Source organism: Callithrix jacchus, chromosome 5 (genome assembly GCF_049354715.1).
Source record: "Callithrix jacchus isolate 240 chromosome 5, calJac240_pri, whole genome shotgun sequence".
Taxonomy (NCBI): Eukaryota; Metazoa; Chordata; class Mammalia; order Primates; family Cebidae; genus Callithrix; species Callithrix jacchus.
The window spans coordinates 44939335-44959265 of NC_133506.1; the positions used below are offsets into that span (position 1 = coordinate 44939335).

The 19931-nt window shown below is 49.3% G+C and overlaps 1 protein-coding gene and 1 long non-coding RNA gene across 12 annotated transcripts in view; one reads left to right on the plus strand and one right to left on the minus strand.

Annotated features, from left to right (window-relative positions):
* Positions 1-3121: 3121 nt before the first annotated feature.
* On the plus strand, positions 3122-16216 carry LOC144582494 (uncharacterized). 2 transcript variants are annotated; one of them, XR_013535241.1, is made up of 4 exons: positions 3122-3340; positions 4052-4115; positions 4952-5078; positions 14553-16216. It is a non-coding gene; the product is annotated as an uncharacterized LOC144582494 (long non-coding RNA). The 2 variants fall into 2 exon arrangements; XR_013535240.1 differs by having other exon boundaries at positions 3122-4115.
* LOC144582493 (isoleucine--tRNA ligase, cytoplasmic-like) overlaps positions 13163-19931 on the minus strand; it is a 55785-nt gene continuing 49016 nt past the window's right edge. For 8 of the 10 annotated variants that reach the window (XM_078371938.1, XM_078371941.1, XM_078371947.1 and 5 more), the window contains 5 exons: positions 19522-19642; positions 18956-19058; positions 18625-18708; positions 16213-16383; positions 13163-13428 (listed from right to left, as the gene is read on the minus strand). In XM_078371938.1, coding sequence (XP_078228064.1) covers positions 18989-19058; positions 19522-19642 — 191 coding nt within the window. In that variant the 3' untranslated portion in view covers positions 13163-13428; positions 16213-16383; positions 18625-18708; positions 18956-18988. Of the gene's footprint in view, positions 13429-16019; positions 16094-16212; positions 16384-18624; positions 18709-18955; positions 19059-19521; positions 19643-19931 lie in introns of all 10 variants that reach the window. The other 2 variants (XM_078371949.1, XM_078371948.1) reach the window with 1 other exon arrangement.

Consider the following 19931-nt stretch of genomic DNA (forward strand, 5'->3'; position numbering starts at 1 on the left):
CCTTTTTCCCTCTTTTTCTTTTTTTCCCCTTCTTTTTCTCTTTTTCCCTAAAAAAAAAAAAAAGAGATCAGATGAGCTCATTTATAGAAACCCATGGAACAATGATAAGCATGAAATAATCGTCACTGTTTGAGACTAACAGCAGGTCATGCCGTGCAAAGTGCCTCACGTCATCCCAGAGAGTCTTCATAACAACCTTTATCTCATGGGTGTACTATTATCATCCTATTTGGCCAATGAAAAAGCAGAGGCCCAGAGAGGTGAAGTAAATTGCCCAAGCTCACACAGCAAGGAGGTAATGGAGCTGGGATTCGAACCCAGGTTGCCTGACTACAGGGCTGCACATGGCCAGATGTACAAACCCCATAGAGGATGGGGTTCCTGTTCATCCAGACCCATGGTCCCACAGGTCCTCTCATCCCTTACCTGCTCTCTTTGCACCTTGTATTTCACTCCTTCTGCTCTGAGGAGATTTCTCTCCCTAGAGATCCTTGGGCTTCAGGGAACCAGGAGGAGAGGAGGTGAAGTTTGCCTGGCTAAATCTGTGGTCAGAATCCTAATGACCCAGTAATTTTCCTCCAAGTCCAGTATTCTCAGGATTCAGTTCTAATCATCCATCTATCCACTCACCCGCCCACCCACCCATCCATCCATCAATCCACTCACCCATCCATTCATTTACTCATTCATCCTTTCTCTCATTCAACCATCCACCCACCTTCCCACCATCCATCCACCCACCCATCCACCCACCCACACTTCCACCTCATTTACCCACCCATTTCACTTTCTTCCATCCACCCATCTATCCACTCACCTAACCATCCATCCACTCATTCAGCCACCTATTCACCCATCCATCAATCCACTCACACATCCACTCACTCAATCATCTGTTCTCCCATCCACCCATTCATCCACTCACCCACCATCCATTCATCCAACCATCCACTCACCCATCTACTCATTTACCCAGTCATTTCGCCTATTCTTCCATCCATCCATCTATTCATCCACCCTCTCACCCATCTACTCATTCACTCACCCATTCATCTATTCTCCCACTACCCCCATTCATCCATCAGTCCATCCATCCATCCATGCAACATTTATCGAAGGCTCACTACATGCCTGCAAGGTTCAGGTGAGGGACAGAGGGGACCATATAGGCCTCTCTCAGCCTCCAGCCTGACTCATTCCTGCTTCCATCCACTTTTGATCTGGGAAAATTCCTCTCCTGGGAGAGCCAGGGATGGCAGGGAGCAAAAGGTGGTCGGGTGAGGGTCGGGGCTTCGGCGGCATCTCTCTGCTGAGGCCCCAGCCCCTTCTCCACGTGGACAAAATGGAAACCTGTGGTTTTTCTTCCTGCATTGAACCAGCAGGCTGAGCTGGACTCCTGGGACATTAAAAGGGGGTCAGAGGTGAAGATGTGTCTTCTAAGTGAGATCCTGTGGGTGGGGTGTGTGTGTGTGTGTGTGTGTGTGTGTGTGTGTGTGATGAGGTGGAAGGAGAGGGGTCTGTGCCTCTCTGTCTCTGTCAGACACACAGAGAATGGCAGCGGTGAGCCTGCAGTGTATTGGGAAGACATTGCTGTTTGCCTAGAAGTGGTCACGAACCCCAGCTCCTCCCTGCCGGGAGACTGGGTTCTGGGCTTCCAGGCACAACCGTCTTCCCTCCCTTCCTCCGTTCCACATTTCTTCCTCCTCCTCAAACCCTGGTCCGGGTGCTCCCAGGCTGGCTAGGTTCAGCCAAAGGATAGAAGAGCCAATCCCAGCCTCCACCCAGGTGAAGAACTCCTGCAGGGTAGAGTCAGCAGTTGGTTCAAAGCCCACCGTCATCCATGCGATCTGACCACACAGCACACGCCGCTTTTTTACCTACCTATCATGTGCCCTACATCTCCCGACGGGATGGATGCACTCTGCCCTTCGGAGCCTCTCCCCAGTCCTCAGGGATCACGGCTCACTGTAGATCACAGTCCACTGTAGAGAGACCTCCAGCTACGACCCAGGTGACACTCACTGACTAGAATTCACAATTCACATCATCCTGCCACCAATACCTCTGTGAGCTAGACACTGAAATCGACTCCATTTTACAGATTTGGAGACTGAGGCCCAGAGAGATTGAGTTCCCATCTGAGGTGGGATGGTGGGTGAGCAGCAGACACCCTGGCAGGCAGCCTGGCTCTTGAGCCACGTGTCACCACCGTCTTAGTGAAAATCAGCCACAAGGAGGGAGGGATTCCCCTCCCAATCTCCTGGTCCTTGCCAAGGGTCCACGCTGGGCACCAGAGGAGGAAGGGAGTCCACGCCGGCTCTGGCTTCAGACTCTCATTCCTCAGGAAACCGCTGTAGTGTTGTCTCCTCTTTCCCTGTGGCCACCCTAGGTTGTATCTGTACCTTCCCAGCTAGCCCCAGTGTCATTGCATATTTATCTGTTGATCACTCAGCTCCAGGGGCTGCAGTATCAGCCCAGGGAAGGCAGGCTCTTGTCTGTCTTGTTAGGGGCTGTGGTCTGCCGCTGGACACAGTCAGTATTCAATTAATTTTGGCCAAAGCGCTTTTGGATCAGTTGTCTATTGTCAGTGTGGCTCAGATGCAACCCCGCCGATAACCGTGTGACTCTGGCAGGTCACAGCCCCCGTCTGAGCCTCCCTCCCACCATCTGTAAAATAGACTTGTCTCTGAGTCCTACACGTATTAAACACTCAAAGGATTTCTATTGCATGAGTTAGTGAAATCCGAGCTGGAAGGGCCTTTAGAGGCCAGGGTTGCAAACTCAAAGACTCCAAGAGCCAGGCAGGAGTCACGAAACGGCCAAGGGAGCTGGGTGGGGACTGAGGCAGCTGCTACTCAGCTCCACCCACCAGCACTGCCAGGTCTTCTGATTTCTCAAGAAGAGCCAGAAGTCTAGAGATTTACAAGTTTCCTGATTTGTAAGTATTGGCAACTAATTTAAAACACTTAAGCACATCTGTGGACAGGATGTGGCTGCAGGCTCTTTCTTTGCAACTCATGACTCATCTAACTGCTCGTGGCACAGATGAGATCGAAGCCCAGAGAGGCCACCAGCCCCCCAGTCACAGAGCTCAGGAAGTAGAGAGGAAACAATAATCTTTGTACTTCAGCTGCCGCCCTGTTGCCCAAGCTCAGGGCAATAGCTGGGCCCTGATCCCGAGGGAGGCAATGCCGCCTTCTCCTCCAGGCCTGGCAGTTCCAGGGTGAGAGGAAGGTCACACTATCTCTGGGCGCACTACAGCCTTTGCCTCCTGCCTGGACCAGGCAGTATCAGGCACTGGGATCGAGAGAACATGCCAAACAATGGGCTGGACTAGGAGGTAAGAGCTGGAGTCAGGGAGGGGGTGGGCACACCCTTTCCTTGCTTCAGGGATGTGCAAACCCCTTCAGCAGCCCTGGGAACAGGCCAGTTCAAGCCCTGCTTCTGGAGAAACATGCTCTGCCATTGAGGCTGGAAGCTCTGGCCCTGCGTGGTTCTTGAAACCTTGGAATGCATCTATCCAACACCCTCTATATGCCATCTGACCCACACCCCCGAAACCTATGCCCATCACTCCTCCCTCCCTTCCCCTTACTCTGTCTGCCCAGCCACAATGGTGCCTGCTGTGCCCTGAACACAGCAGCTCGACTCCTACCTCAGGGCCTTTGCACATGCTGTTCCCTCTGCCTGGCTCACTTCACTCATTAGGCAGAGGGCTATTTAGGCCTCTACTTGAATGCCACCTTCTCGGTGAGGCCCTCCCTACCTGTTCACTCTGTTAAAATTGCAAACATCCCCACACTCCCTAACCTCCATCTGGCTTTCTTTTACCCTGCAGCATTTATAACCCTGGGGCATGGATGTTACACAGTTTGTGTTTCCCCTTCCTGTTGCTGCTGTAACAAATCGCTAGGAACTTGGGAACTGGAAATAACACCCATGCGTGACCTTGCAGTTCTGGAGGGCTGAAGCCTGCAGTGGGGCTCAGCAGGCTAAAATCAAGGTGGCCATGTTCCTTCTAGAGGCTCACAGGGAAAATCCATTTCTCCAGCTTCTCAAGGCCACCTGCAATCCAGGGCTCATGACTCCATCCTCCATCTTCAAAGTCAGCAACGGTAAGTCCCAGGCCATCTTTCCCATGCTGCATCCCTCTGCCTGCAACACCCCTGCTTCCCTCATGCACTGATAAGGCCCCTTGTGATGACATTGGGTCACAATGTCATCAGCTGGGTAATCCAGGGTTGTGCTCCCCCAGGTCAAGGTCAGCTGCTCAGCAGCCTTTATTCCCCTTGGCCATGTAACCTAGTACATTCACAGGCTCCAGGGATGAGGACATCTTGGAGAAAGGGGCTTGACTCTGCCCATGAAGCAGGCCAACACACCAGGCGTCGCCTCCGGGAAGGCACCTGTTCCCTGCTTTATGTCCTCCCAGTGCCTGGTGCACAGCAGGTGCTCAGTAGACCCTTGGTGACTACGCGGGTGCTAGAGTAGCACATGGCCGCCGAGGGAAAGGGTCACAGGAAAGGTGACTTAGCTACCCCAGGGTTCCTCCCTGTCTTACTGATGAGATTTAGGCAGACCTGACATGCTCAAGAGTGAGGAGCTGTGACTTAGCCCGTCCTTCCACACCCCCACAAAGAGAGGTGGGCCCAAAGAGAAGGCCTGAGGTCCGGCAGCTTTAAAGGGGACAGTCCTGACCCAGAGCCCTCTCTCTGAGCACCCCTCACAACCCCCACGAACTCCCCTCCCAAGGCTGGGCCAGCAGTGCCTTCAGGGGGCTGCCCAAGCATGTCCCTGCCATGTGGGACCTGCCTGCATGGCTCAGCAGGACCTGGATGAGTCACTGGAGAGCTGGGTGCCCTCCCTCCAGTCCCACATGTCTCCCTGGCTTCAAAGGAGACCAACTCAGGGCCCAACTTTCCTCATGACTGAAAAATGTTCCACCCTAAAGGACATGAGCAACAGCTTGCCGAGAAAGAAGGACGACGGCAACAAGTGGCTTTTGAGCACAGGGAGAGACGCTTGGCCACACACAGCTACAGGCAGAGATCTGGGAAACAGACTGCCAGGTAAAGCAGGTGAGAAACAGAACTTTTCTGCAAATCAGAACACTCATCATAAAATGTTTGTTTCACAAGGACACATATACATCCAGGGACCTATGTCATGGGCCCCGGTATCGAGGCTCAAGGAGAAAATAAAATAAAACAATGGATTGTCCTGACATGCGACAGTGACGCTATGGGGTTTTTGTTTTTTTAGATGGAGTCTCACTTTGTCACCCTATTGTCAGTGTGGCTCAGATGCAGCTCCTGCCACTGACCATGTGACTCTGGCAGGTCACACCCCCTCTCTGAGCCTCCCTTCTATCACCTATAAAATACTTGTCTCTGAGTCCTACACATATTAAACACTCCAAAGATCTCATGATCTCGGCTCACTGCTTCTGCCTCCCAGGTTCAAGCGATTCTCCTGCCTCAGACTCCCAAGTAGCTGGGAGTACAGGTGCTTACCACCATGCCTGGCTAATTTTTGGTATTTTTAGTAGACAGGGTTTTGCCATGTTAGCCAGGCTGGTCTCTTGACCTCAGGTGATCTGCCAGCTTGTATGAGATGGAGAAGGGCAGGGCACATCACTGAACAAAATGGAGGTCCCTTCACCCCAGAGTTGTGCACCCAGCCTCCCTCACTCCCACTACCTCTCTGGGCCTCACTGCATGGACAGACAATGGCACTAACCACCTCCTGGGCCTCCCTGACTCTGCCTTTGCCTCCCCCCTTTTCCCCCAACTGTCCCTTCTCTATCCAGCAGCTGGAGCGATCTTCCCAAAATTCTAATTTCGTCTTCCCTTGGCCTGCTCTCAGGTGGGGCCAGGGACGAGGTGAGGCCGGCAGGTGCCCGGGCCCGAAGTCAGGAGACCCCTCTCAGGCGAGCCCCTTCTCTGGCCTGAATCACAGCAAGACCTCCTTATGTTGTGCACTCAGGGTCCTCCTCACGCAGATGGGAACAGTCTGGAATCCCCCCAGAGCCATGTTTAAGGTTTCCTTCCAAGCAGACAGGGCCGCTCCAGGCAGATGGCTTCTTCCATCCAGATGAGGGTGGAGGCCTGGAGACCTGGCAGCTCTGGGCTGGTGGGATAATATCCAGGGGAGAGGTTTCTGTTTTCCTGCAGTGGTTCTCTGGCCTATGCTGGCTGGATGGGGGCGTTGTTAAATCCTCCAGCTTCCTGGGGCCTGGAGAGGAGCAACCCTGAGGTGGACTCTGCACCCCCACCCAGAGGCCCCAGCAGGATAGAGCCCAGTTACCCAAGTAATAACCTGTTCATCTACACACCCAGCAGTACCGGCTGCGCCCTCCCTTCTGCTCTCAGAGCTTCCCAGGATCAGCTCCCAGCTAAGCTCCCTGCCCTTGGACCCTCCAAGTGTCCAGTTCTGGAGGAGACCCAAGCCAAGACCCAGAGAGATGGGTCAGTGGCTCAGGGCTGTGCAGCTTATCATATCTGCAGAATTCTCTCTGTGGCCTGGGTCTTCCTGTCTTCTGGGTGATACTAGGTGATGAGCAGGTCAAGACGTCAGTGGGCGGCTATATGCAGTTGTTCATGTCTATAATCCCAGCACGTTGGGATTCCCATCACAAGGTCAGGAGTTCAAGACCAGCCTGGTCAACATGGAGAAACACTGTCTCTACTAAAAATACAAAAATTAGCTGGGCATGGTGGTGACAGACACCTGTAATTCCAGCTACTTGGGAGGCAAAGGCAGGAGAATCACTTGAACCCAGGAGGCAGGGTGGAGGCTGCAGTGAGCCAAGACTGTGCTACTGCACTCCAGCCTGGGCGACGAGAGCAAAACTCCATCTCAAAAAAAAGCAACAACAACCAAAATAAAAGCACATTGTATACATATGCAGAATATGCACCTTAAGAAAAATTGTAGGCTGAGCACAGTGGCTCATGCCTGTAATCCCAGCACTTTAGGAGGCCAAGGCAGGCGGATCATGAGGCCAAGAGATCGAGACTATCCTGGCCAACATGGTGAAATCCCATCTCTACTAAAAATACAAATATTAGCTGGGCATGGTGCTGCACACCTGTAGCCCCAGCTACCTAGGAGGCTGAGGCAGAACCCAGGAGGCAGAGGTCTCAGTGAGCCAAGATCACACCACTGCACACAGCCTCCATCTCAAAAAAAATGTAATCAAAATTAAAAAGTAAACGCACACTGTGCACACACATGAAACTCTTGCTGCACACCAAGGGTCGGGAATGAAGTCACTAGTCAGCTGGTTACAGGGATGTTCCAGGTGGGAGCTCTCATTATCCCATTTCTCCACAAGGCCCAGACACATTCCCAAGGCTGCAAAGCTGGGAAGGAGCAAAGCTGGGATTTTTCTTTTTGTTTTTTTGAGATTCAGTCTTGCTCTGTCACCTGGGCTGGAGTGCAATGGCGCGATCTTGGTTCACTGCAACCTCCATCACCCTGGTTCAAACAAGTCTCCTACCTCAGCCTCCCGAGTAGCTGGGATTACAGGTTCCCACCACCACGCCTGGCTAATTTTTGTATTTTTTTTTTAATTCGAATTGTTAAAAAAATTTTTTTTGTTGTCTTTTTTTTTAAATTGCATTTTAGGTTTTGGGATATATGTGCAGAACATGCAAGATAGTTGCATAGGTACACACGTGGCAGTGTGATTTGCTGCCTTCATCCCCTTCACCCACATCTGGCATTTCTCCCCATGCTATCCCTCTCCAGCTCCCCGCCCCTGCTGTCCCTCCCCTATTCCCTCCAATAGACCCCAGTGTGTAGTGCTCCCCTCCCTGTGTCCATGTGTTCTTGTATTCTTCTTAGTAGAGATCGGGTTTCACTATGTTAGCCAGGCTGGTCTCAAACTCCTAACCTCATGATCCCTGCCTTGGCCTCTCAAAGTGCTGAGATTACAGGTGTGAGCCACCATGCCCAGCTTGAAGCTGTGATTTGACCCCAAGTAATGGATTCTCCAGATGAAAAACAATGGCCCTGCTGATGGCCCCAAAAGCTGCTTCCAATCCTTCTCCAGCACAAAAACACTGCTGAGCAACCCCTCAGGTGCGTGTGTTTGTAAGCACACACTAGCAGGTTTAGGGGAATAGATTCTTAGAACTGCAACTGCCCTATCAAAAGACGGGTGTACCGTTCTATTACTGTTAGGGCTGTCGAAAGGAAAAGACGCTGCCCGTTTCTCCGCATCCATGCCAGAAGTGCATGTTCTTGTTTTTGCCACTCTGATGAGAGGCGCCCTTCCTCGTGGCCCTAGGAAGGTGGTGGAGTTATGTCCCAGGCCCAGGAAGGCAGACTCCTTCCTGCAAGGGGTCATCATCCAGGGAGCACCCTGTGCCAGCCCACCTCTTGGCATCCTGTTGTCATGGAAACATTTCAGGGCCTGCTTTCATCCTGAACATTAACTTCAGTGGAAAGAGGCCTCTATGATGGACTAAATTGTGTTCCCTCAAAATGTATATGTTGAAGTCCCAACCCCCAAGACCTCAAAAGGTGACTGCATTTAGAGGTGAGGTCTTTAAAGAGGGGGCTGAGTAAAAATGGGGGTGTTAGGGTGGGTCCTAATCCAATCTGCTTTTTGTCCTTATGAGAAGAACAGACCGGGCCAAGCACAGTGGCTCACACCTGTAATCCCAGAACTTTGGGAGGCCAAGGCGTGTGGATCACGAGGCCAGGAGATCAAGACCATCCTGGTTAACACAGTGAAACCCCATCTCTACTAAAAATACAAAAAAAAAAAAAAAATTAGCCAGGGTGGTAGCATGCACCTGTAGTCACAGCTACTTGGGAGGCTGAGACAGGAGAACTGCTTGAACACAGGAGGTGGAGGTTGCAGTGAGCCAAGAACACACCACTGCACTCCGGCCTGGGCAAGAGAGTGAGGTTCCGTCTCAAAAAAAAAAAAAAGAAAAAAAAAGAACCGACCCCAGGAGCGCTCATGCACAGAGGGATGATCACGTGCAGAGGCAGCAAGAGGGCCGCCATCCACAGACCAAGGAGACAAGCCCTGATGGAAACCAACCCTGTCAACCGGCATGGGGAGCTGGGACTTCCAGCCTCCAGCACTGTGAGAAAATAACTGTGCTGCCTAAGCCACAGTCTATGGTCTTTTGCTATGGCTGTTCCAGCAAACAAATACAGCCCCTTCCCTGCACACCTAGAGCTCCTGGGAAGAGGCCCATGTGCCTGGCTTGGGTCACGTCCCATCTGTTACCAATTCCCGTGGCCAGCAGACGCTGAGCTCTAATTGGCCAAGTGCTCATCTCTGGAGCTAGGGATGGGCTCAGCCCACCAACCTGGGTTCACTTTTCCTTGTTTGGTTAAAGACTTTAATTTAAAGCAAGTGAGGGCTGGATGCAGTAGTTCACTTCTATAATTCCAACCCTTTGGGAGGCTGAGATGGGAGGATCACTTTAGCCCAAGAGTTCGAGACCAGCCTGGGCAACATAGCAAAACCTCATCTCTACAAAAAGCATTTAAAAATTAGGCCAGGTGTGATGGCACACACCTGGGGTCCCAGCTACTTGAAAAGTGGAGGTGGGAAGATCACTTGAGCCTGGGAGATCAAACTGCAGTGAGCTGGGACTGTGACACTCCACTACTCACTTTTAGGCACAGTGAGACCCTGTCTTAAAAAAAAAAGAAAGTGAAGTCAGGCCTGTGGCTACGTGTTTTTTGTTGCTGCTGCTGTTTGTTTTTTGAGACAGAGTCTTGCTCTGTCACCCAGGCTGGAGTGCAGTGGTGTGATCTCGGCTCGCTGCAACCCCTGCCTCCCAGGTTCCAGCAATTCTCCTGCCTCAGCCTCCTGAGTAGCTGGGAGTACAGGCCCTGCCACCACACCTGGTTAACTTTTTGTACTTTTAGTAGAGACAAGGTTTCACCATATTGGCCAGGCTGGTCTCGAACTCCTGACCTCGTGATCTGCCCACCTCACCTTCCCAAAGTGCTGGGATTACAGGTTCGAGCCACTGCGCCCAGCCCTGTGGCTACATATTACAAGAAGATAATTTATATGTCTGAGCTCAAGTTCAGACGTAGAGGTTGGATTCTCTTTTCTTTTTTGGGGACAGGGACAGAGTCTCACTCTGTCGCTGAGGCAGTGGCGTGATCTCAGCTCACTGCTACCTCCACCTCCCAGGTTCAAGCGATTCTCCAGCCTCAGCCTCTCAAGTAGCTGGGATTACAGGCACCTGCCACCATGCCTGGCTAATTTTTGTATTTTTAGGAGAGGCAGGGTTTCACCATGTTGGCCAGGCTGGTCTTGAACTCCTGACCTCAAGTGCTTTGCCTGCCTCAGCCTCCCAAAGTGCTGGAATTACACACATCAGCCACCAGTCTTTAAAAAAGTTCCTGCCGGTCGCGGTGGCGGACGCCTGTAATCCCAGCACTTTGGGAGGCCGAGGCGGGTGGATCACGAGGTCAAGAGATTGGGACCATCCTGGTCAACATGGTGAAACCCCGACTCTACTAAAAACCCAAAACATTAGCTGGGCATGGTGGTGCATGCCTGTAACCCCAGCTACTCAGGAAGCTGAGGCAGAATTGCCTGAACCCAGGAGGCGGAGGTTGCGGTGAGCCGAGATCATGCCATTACACTTCAGCCTGGGTAACAAGAGCAAAACTCCGTCTCAAAGGAAAAAAAAAAACGTTCCTTTGATCCTACCCACGGTGGGCAAACTCTACCTCTGGCATTGGGTCACACTACAATTTCCAACTTGTGTCTGCTTTTAGCCCCTGGAGATTTCATTTAAATCCTGTGAGCTTGGCCATCTATCCCCAAGATGCAGCTCCGCCAAGGTACCTGTCCGGTGACCCAGGAGGAGGATGTCAAGGTTCTCTAACCTGGCCAGTGACTGAGCCTCTGGGCCGCTCGAGGACAGGATGTCTCTCTCACTCACCGTTAGTCCAAGTCCCTGGCACAGCCTTGGGGCTGGGCAAATATTTCTAGAATGAATAAACAGGCTGTGGCTTATAAGCTGGTTCAGATCCAGCTCCCCACTCACTCCTCATGGAAGAACCACTTCAATCCTCCAAGCCTCCCCTTCTTCTGCATGGGGGATATTGTGTTATTGTTTTTTAAACCTGAGGTTTTTTGAAAAACAGAACCGTTACAGATACAAAAAACACACACACAGCATAAGCACATCCCTTATTGATTTGTTATAAAGCAACTGAAGAATCTTGTGACCCCCACCAGGTCAGGGAACGTAACTTTGCCTGCTACCCCTAGAAGCCCCTGCAGAAACCCTGTCCTCACAAAGCTCTGTCCTCCTCCCAAAAGTTACCACGACCCTAAGTTTCATGGATATCGTGCTTCTTTCTCATTTTACCAACCCTGGGAGCCGCCATAGACACTATATTTAATCTACCCACTTGTTCAAACTTGATGTCTTCTAAGTCTCCTTGGCTTCTGTTCCTCCTTCATCCCTTTCTTTTCCTTAGTTTATCTACTGCAGTACCCGGGCCGTCTAACCTTCAGAGATCCCTGGGTCTGGGTTAGGCTGACAGTGCCGTGTCATGGTTCGGCATGTCCTGTCCTTGAGATTTTCTGCAAAATGGCTGCTGGATCCTGAGGCTACACCAGGGATATTTCCAAGCTTCTGCCCTCAGGGGTCATGGTGAGAATTAAGGGGGATGGGTGAGTGTTTGGTATCGGCAAGCAGCCCCCAGATGCAGTCGCCAAGGACATCGGGAAATGCCCACGAGGCCTGAACACACACAGCCCGAGGGACATCCGTCTCAACAGTTCATCCCAACTTCTCTCCCCAAGCCAGACCTACCCATCCCACTTCGGGAAAGTTCCAGGGCCGCCGCTGGCTTGTCCCAGGGGAGCTGGCAGCAGAATGGCCTGTAATCTTAGTTGTTCCTCTTCCCTAAAATTATTTCCCATCTGGAAATGGTTTCCCAACCCTGCCCAGGAAAGAGTTGGTAGTGCAGGGAACATTTTTCTGTTAAAAACAAAAGAAACAAAAAATAAAACCAGCCCCCAAACGCTGAATCTCTGCAGCACAGGCTCTGGAGCCCTGGCTGAGCACCAGCTGTGTACCCAGCCTGGAGGGGCCTCTGCCAGCGAAGAGCAGAAGGTGAGAAGGCATGGCTCTGCCGCCAGGATACCCCTGCCCATCTGGTGCACGGACAAGGACTCTGATGCAGGGCATGGGACAGCCCCAGGCCAGCTGAGAAGGATCAGGCCTGGGGCTCAGAGGCCTCCCCAGCTGCTGCCACACTTGAGGTCTGCAGGTTATTCTAGGTCCCACCAGGCATGGAGTCACAGAGCAGAAGTTCTTCCTACAGGGATTCTCTTGCAGCTGCTCTGAGCACTTCAAGAAAAAAATAATAATCCTGCTGCTAACATCTCCCCATCACCTTGCTAATTCTCTTCTAACAAAATTGTCACAGACCCTCGACTCCAGACTGCACAAGCAAGAGCATCTGGCAAGAGTATCATGATATTTTTAGCATTTCTTGTGCTTATTTTCATAATTTTGTTTTTGAGACAGTCTCACTCTGCCGCCCAGACTTGAGTGCAGTGGTGCTATCTCAGCTCAACCTGCAACCTCTGCCTCCTGGTGATTCTCCTGCCGAAGCCTCCCGAGTAGCTGGGACTACAGGTGTGTGTCACCATGCCTGGCTAATTTTTGCATTTTTAGTAGAGACAGGGTTTCACCATGTTGGCCAGGCAGTCTTGAACTCCTGACCTCAGGTGATCTGCCTGCCTCGACCTCCTAAAGTGCTGGGATTAGAGGAATAAGCCACCTTGCCCAGCCTTTCTTTTCTTTTCCCTTTTTTTTTTTTTTTTTGAGACAGAGTCTCACTTTGTTGCCCAGGCTGGAGTATAGTGGTGCGATCTCAGCTCACCACAACCTCTGCCTCCTGGGTTCAAGCGATTCTCCTGCCTCAGCCTCCTGAGTAGCTAACACTACATGCCTGTAGTACCACCATGCCCAGATAACTTTTGTATTTTTAGTAGAGACGGGGTTTCACTACGTTGGCCGGCTGGTCTCAAACTCCTGACCTTGTGATTCACCTGCCTTGGCCTCCCAAAGTGCTGGGATTACAGGGGGGAGCCACCGCACCTGGTGCCCAGCCTTATTTTCATAATTGTTTTCATGATAAATGATACAAGTTTTCCATGTCTGCTAATGATATAAAGTTTCCTCTGTGCAGAAACAGGTTTAGTTAAGAAAAACATGGTCAGAAAGTCCACCTAAAAGATATTTTAAGGAAGACAAAACACAGATGGCACAAAATCCAAAGCTGCCCGGAGTTCGGTAGACTCAGGAGCCACGGTGAAGAGGGCAGACTCCAGATCGGAGGGCCTGGGCTTCCATTCTGGCTGTGACTCTGTGATTTTAGGCAAGTCGCTTGCCTTCTCTGAGCTCTGTGCTTTATCTGTAAAAGAAAAGAAAATGATTACATCTCATTCTTATTGTGATTTCTGAGAATTCAATAAAACAATGCTGAGAAAACACTCGGTCCAGTGCCAGGCACATGAGTTGCATTTAAGGCTTTCAGGACAAGATGTGTGCTACTTTTATTCCTGTTAGGAAGCTGAGGCCCAGAGATATCACCTAGCCCATCCAAGGTTGCACAGCTTGTAGGTGGTGGAGGTGGAACCAGACCCACAAAGTTCTACTGTGAGGCTGGGATTTGTGCTCTTTATCCACTATATGCTGCTATTGGCAGATCCATCCATCCACCCATCCACCCACCCATCTATCCATCCATCCATCCACCCATCCACCCATCCATCCATCCACCCATTGACCCACCCGTCTGTCCGTCCGTCCATTCATTCACCCATCTGTCCATCCATCCATCCGTCCATCCATCCATCCATTCATCCACCCACATATACATTCATTCATTCAGTCAGAATTCATGGACTTGTTCTGAGTTCACGGTGTTTTCTCAAAAAGCAGCAAAGTGCAGAGGTTCCCAGAGTAGGTTTAAATCCCAACCTGCCATGTACAGGCCACCTGGGCAAGTTGTCCTACCTCTCTGAGCTTGCCCATCTGGAAGAGGGAAACATTCATAGCCCTTTGAAGTTCCCGCAGGAGTTAGAAGACCATTTTCCGGGACTTCACAGTGTCCTGAATGCCCTGCTCTGACCCCATGCTCTGCGTCTACCTCTGCCAAGTCTCAGTGAGTCAAGCCCCACCATATGTCTGCCTCATCCTGCCTCCCTCCTCCCTTTCACTCCACTTTAGTCAGACTCAGCTACTGGGGTTCCCTGAACAGCCCCAGGGCCTTTGGACGCTTTTTTTCTCCAGCCTGAAATGTCCTCCTGCTTCCACCTGGTAGCCATGATTCCTCCCCAAAACATCAGGTGGGCTTCTCCCTATGCCGCAGGTGCATACCCTGAGGCTGGACCAAGTTCTCCCCTTCTGGGCTCCCCCAGTACCCTGCTTCTCTGACATGGAGAGGCCATGGATGTAATAACTTAGACAAATTCTTATGCTTCGCCACAGGCCACCTTCTTGGTCATAAATGTCTGCTTCCCTTCTTTCATGCAGGTACATGCACCCCTCTGCAGACGAGACCACACACGTTTAACACAGTTGTGGCATGAGATCCGAAGGCGTGAGATCTACCTTCCTGCCCCCAGCATGAAATGGTGAAACAGCATTTTCTCTGGCTGGTGACCTCCCCGGACTCAGTTACCACCTCTGCAGAAAGGGGGCAGTAACAGGACCTGCAGCACATCTGTTGTCATAAAGACCACATGCGCTAATACACGTGGGAAGCCCTTAGCACAGCACCTGGGAGAGCATAAACGCTTGGTGCAAGGCAGAAGAAAGGCGTGTCCTGGTACGACAGGGCCCTTCCGACCAGGGCTGGTACTAAGGTGAGAGAAGCCAGGTGCCTACAGTGCAAAATGTAAGGCAGCATTCACTGTGAGAGCAGCGCACCTCCAGCTGTTGGCGCTCAGTAATTGAGTGTATCTAAGTTGCTTGCTGCTGAATCTGCAGAGCCACAGAGCAGTCCCGCTCGCCCCCTGTTGGTCGCTCTGCAGAGTGACACCCCTCCCTCTGCTCTCAGGGGTCCCTGAGCCTCGGTTTCACCTGTAATTATGGTGGGGTAGGAGAATCTGCCTCTCAGTTTGCTGGGCAAACAGAAGGCATTCCTCAAACATCAGTGTCTTCCCCTCAACGCCAGCATGTAATGAGCACCTGCTATGTGCAAAGGACTGAGGATGACTGAGACATGACCCCTACCCTTCACGGGTTTGGGGGTGGAGAGCAGAGGAGGAGAAAGGCTGGGAACAGGGACTAAAGTAAGACACTTGTCCCTATGCAGCACCTACTGCTTACCGCAGAGCAGTCAGAATCACTGCTCTGGCCCCTGTTCATCTGCATATTTGCGTGTGTATACTAAGCACCTACTGTGTGCCTGAGCCCAGGCTTAGCTGAGGGTTTACATGGATTAAGGGATTTAATGCTGTCAGAACACAATATGGGTGCTCTTTTTATTTCTGTTAGCAAGCTGAGGCCCAGAGAGGTCATCTAGCCCATCAGACAGCCACACTCAAACCATGTATGATTCTAATCACAACAGAGCTGCAAATTTTGGGGCACCCTGAAATGCTCTATAGAGGGGTGGCGAGATGGGGCTAATTTCACTTTCCTAATCCCATCATTTGGTTAGGTACCCCGATACATGTTTTGATATTACCCTGTATTTTCCTTTTTTTTTTTTTTTGAGATGGAGTTTCGCTCCTGTTACCCAGGCTGGAGTGCAATTTTTAAATAAAAAAAGTTTTATTTAAGAAAAGGATGGCCCAGTGTGGTGGTTCACACCTGTAATCCCAGCACTTTGGAAGGCTGAGGCAGATGGATCACCTAACATCAGGAGTTGGAGACTAGCCTGGTCAACATGGCAAAATCCCATCTTAACTAAAAATACAAAAATTAGCTAGGTGTGGTGGCACATGCCTGTAATTCCAGCTACTCGGGTGGCTGAGGCAGGAAAATCACTTGTACCTGGGAGGCAGAGGTTGCAGTGAGCTAAGACTGTGCCACTGTACTCCAGGCTGGGTGACAGAGTGAGATTCCGTCTCAAAAAAAAAAAAAAGAAAAGAAAAGGATGTAATTTTAAAGTCAAACAATAACGTAAATACAAAATATCCCTCAGCCTGAGGACACGAATGGTGCGCTTGTCTGTGTAGATACCTACCAGTCTTTTGGAACTGCTCCAGCTCCTCACTGCTCAGCTGCTTGATGGATGTCATCAGTGCCTTAAAGCCTCCCTTCAGACGCTTCCCCAGGACCATGTGATCTGGTTCCACCCTGAATGCCATACTTGTTTTTTATCTGCAGACAATGTAACTTTTTGAACATTCAATTCCTATAGTTAGTGCACAAGGGGAAACAAAAATGAGAAATGAAAACCTATGTTCACAAAAACATATGTCCATAGCAACATTATTCCCATCAGCCAGAAAGTAAGAACAGTTCAAGTGTCCATCAACCATGAATGGAAAAAATAATACTGTAGACACATGCAATGAAATATTCAGCAATATGAAGGACTGAAGCACTCATACATGCTACAACATAAATTAATGTAAAACATTACGCTAGCTGAAATATGCCAGACATAAAAGTTACAAAGTGTACAATTCTACTAATATGAAATGTCCAGAGAAGGCAAACCCAGAGACAGCAAATAGGTTCGTGGATGGCGGGGAAGTGGTCAGATATCGAAGGGAAAATGGTATGTGAATGCGAATGAATACAAGGGTTCTTTCTGGGACGATTAAAATGTTCTAAAACTGTGGTGATCGTTGTACAATTCTATAAATAACGCTTAAAAACCAGTGACTTGTATGGTAAGAAAAAAATGTTTCTTATGAAGATCTACCAAGACAGTTAAGCAAAGCAAAAACAGGACCCCAGAACCAGAAATATAAACTTCATCCGTCAGAGGTAACCTTTGTGCAAGCCATTTCAGAGTACCACAAGGTTAACTATCAACCAAGCAGATGAATCAGCTAAACAGAACTCTTCATGCTTCAGTCATGCTACTGAGGATTACTGATGCAGCAGGGATGGTAATGGCACAGCAGAGGGGAAAATGAGATCTCATGAGAACAATAGTTTGAAGCAAATACTATGGAATGTTTCGTTTTGCCATGATATTTAGCTACATTAATCTCATTTCAAGTGACTAAAGTAATTTATTTAAAATGTTTTCAGTGGCGCACACTTGTAATCCCAGCACTTCAGGAGGCCGAGGTGGGAAAAACTGCGTGAGCTCAGGAGTTAGACGCTGCCCCGGGTAACATGGTAAAACCCCATCTGTACAAAAGCCTGCACTCCTATGCCTAATCTCAGTAATTTGGGAGACTGAAATGGGACGTGTGCCCAAGCCCAGGAGACGGAGGTTGTAGTGAGCCAAGATCACATCACTGCACTCCAGCCTGGGTGACAAAATGAGACCCTGTCTTAAAAAAAAAAAAAAATCCTATTTTATGCATAACCACAGGCACTAATTTCAGAATTGACAATCTAACTTTTAGTTTGTAATATTTCTCTGGAATTCTCAAGAAACTGAAAACCAACTACAGAAATTAATGTTTTCTATAATAATGATTTTAAATATTACCTGTGAAAAGAAAAAACAATGAAATAAAAAAAATATTTACTTTCTATAATAATAAAGAAGATGAGGTTAAAGGTTATTCATTTTTTAAAAATAATGGAATAAAAATGTTTAGGGAGACAACTGACACCATAATTTAAAATTTGACCCCAAACTCCACTTCTGGTATCTACCCAATATCCATACAGTGATATATGCATATATGTACATACATAGCTTTTGTTTGTAATCAGAAACCTAAACTTCAAACAACAGGAGAGTAATTATATAAATTATGAAGCAGCCAGCAAGTGAGACTCCAGGAGAGATGGAGTAAAACAAGGCTCACTATGCTAGTGCCTTGACTATTTGTAACCAATTCGAGGGCACTCGTCACTTGTATAATTTGGAGGAACAAACGTGCTTTGCTAGTTATCAAAAAGTACTTTAGAAGGCCAGGAGAAGTGGGGCTCATGCCTGTAATCCCAACACTTTGGGAGGCACAGGTGGACAGATCACTTGAGGTCAGGAGTTTAAGATCAGCCTGGCCAACACGGTGAAACTCCACCTCTACCTAAAAATACAAAAGTTAGCTGGGCGTGGTGGCACATGCCTGTAATCCCAGCTACTCGGGAGGCTGAGGCAGGAGAATTGCTTAAACCGAGGAGGTGGGGGTTGTGGTAATGTACCACTGCACTCCAGCCTGGTTGACAGAGTGAGAGACTCTTCCTCCAAAAAGAAAAGTACTTCAGGGAAAAGATGTGAATGAAGATGATAGGTGATAAGAAAAAAATACACTAATCATGAAACATTTTTAAAAGAATTATATCAAATTTATGTTGATTCCAAGAACAGTGTAAAATATCACATACTGTAAAATTTGTTATGACTATACTAATAAAAATAAATTATACAGTCGGTGTGCACTTTATTGAAGATTATTCACCAAAAGAATGTTCTCAAGGGAAGTCTCTGTACCCAAAACAGACAAGTCATCCATCTTACCTCAATGACATACTTCTCCAAAGACTTGACATCTTTAAGAGCTTCTGGATCTTGATGGATAACCACAATTTCTTTCAAAGGATACTAGGAGGAAAAGGGAGGGGAAAGGTCACTCAGCAGCGAGTCCTCTAAACTGCAGAAAAATGAATATTAAATGTTTATTTGAACCTCAAGCACTAGACTAGTCAGGCTGGACTAGTACTAAGTCTTTCACACCCTCACTGCAGTAAAGAAAAAAGGCCATTGCTGGAAGCTCTCTATATTAAGAAAATACCCCAAAGACTTAAATGTTTAGGTCGGTGCCATGCAAAATAGAAGTAAAATTTCAAACCTTTATGGGAATAGTTTTGCGGTCTCTGATCACTCACTCCAGTTCAATCGCAGACTGCATCTGAGGTATTGCACTCTGTGTTTTCTTATCAATCAATTCTTCTCTGAATGGTAGAAATAGGAGTATAAAAGAGATTAGATTTAAAAGGAAAATTCAAGACATTAGGCCTGCTTACATGAGGAAGAGGGTCAGGCTACGGAAGTGTGGCCAGGCCCTCCTGATGAGGCACTGGAAGAAGGGCAGCGCAGTGCCCGCCTGGGAGACAGAGAAGGAGGCAGTAGCCTGAGCCTGCCTCAGCACCCGGCACCTCCCTAAGGGGCCCCACACGGCATGCCCACACCCCACGTACTGCGGCTCTACAACGGGGTTCCATATCAAGCATCCCTGCTACCATGTAGCGATGTGGGCCCCATCATGCAGCCTGAGGAGGGGTTCACGTCAGCTGGGGGCTAGGGTGGGAGGCAGGGCACAGAGGGAGCTGGAACCGGAAAATGCCTCCTCTCCCCCACATGCTTGAGCAACTCTCCCTCCTTGGCACAGGTGAGACATTTCTATTTGATTCCTACCGAGCACGGGGCAGCATGAGGTAGTGGATGCTGAGAGTGTCCTTGTCTTGAAAAGAAACAGGGTCAATCAGCACCTTTAGATTCTGGTACATAATTCGGTGAGAAGAGGCCTGTAGGGAGCCTATAATGAAGACACAGGACATCATGTCAGTCATATGCAGTCATCAACAACTGACCTCATTTACACGGAGAAACAACTCAACATGTTAGCAACACAGTAACATGCACTGAAATGGGCATGAGGTTACAAAACACGCCCCATGAAAGAGAAATGGCCTCACAGCCCTGAAGCACAGCTGTAGGACTATAGCCAGAAAAACCCAAAGCATCTCTAGAATTCTGAAGGATGTCTAAAAGAGAAACAGGAGAACCTAATGATAGATCAGCCAAGTCCATATGCACAGAGGACT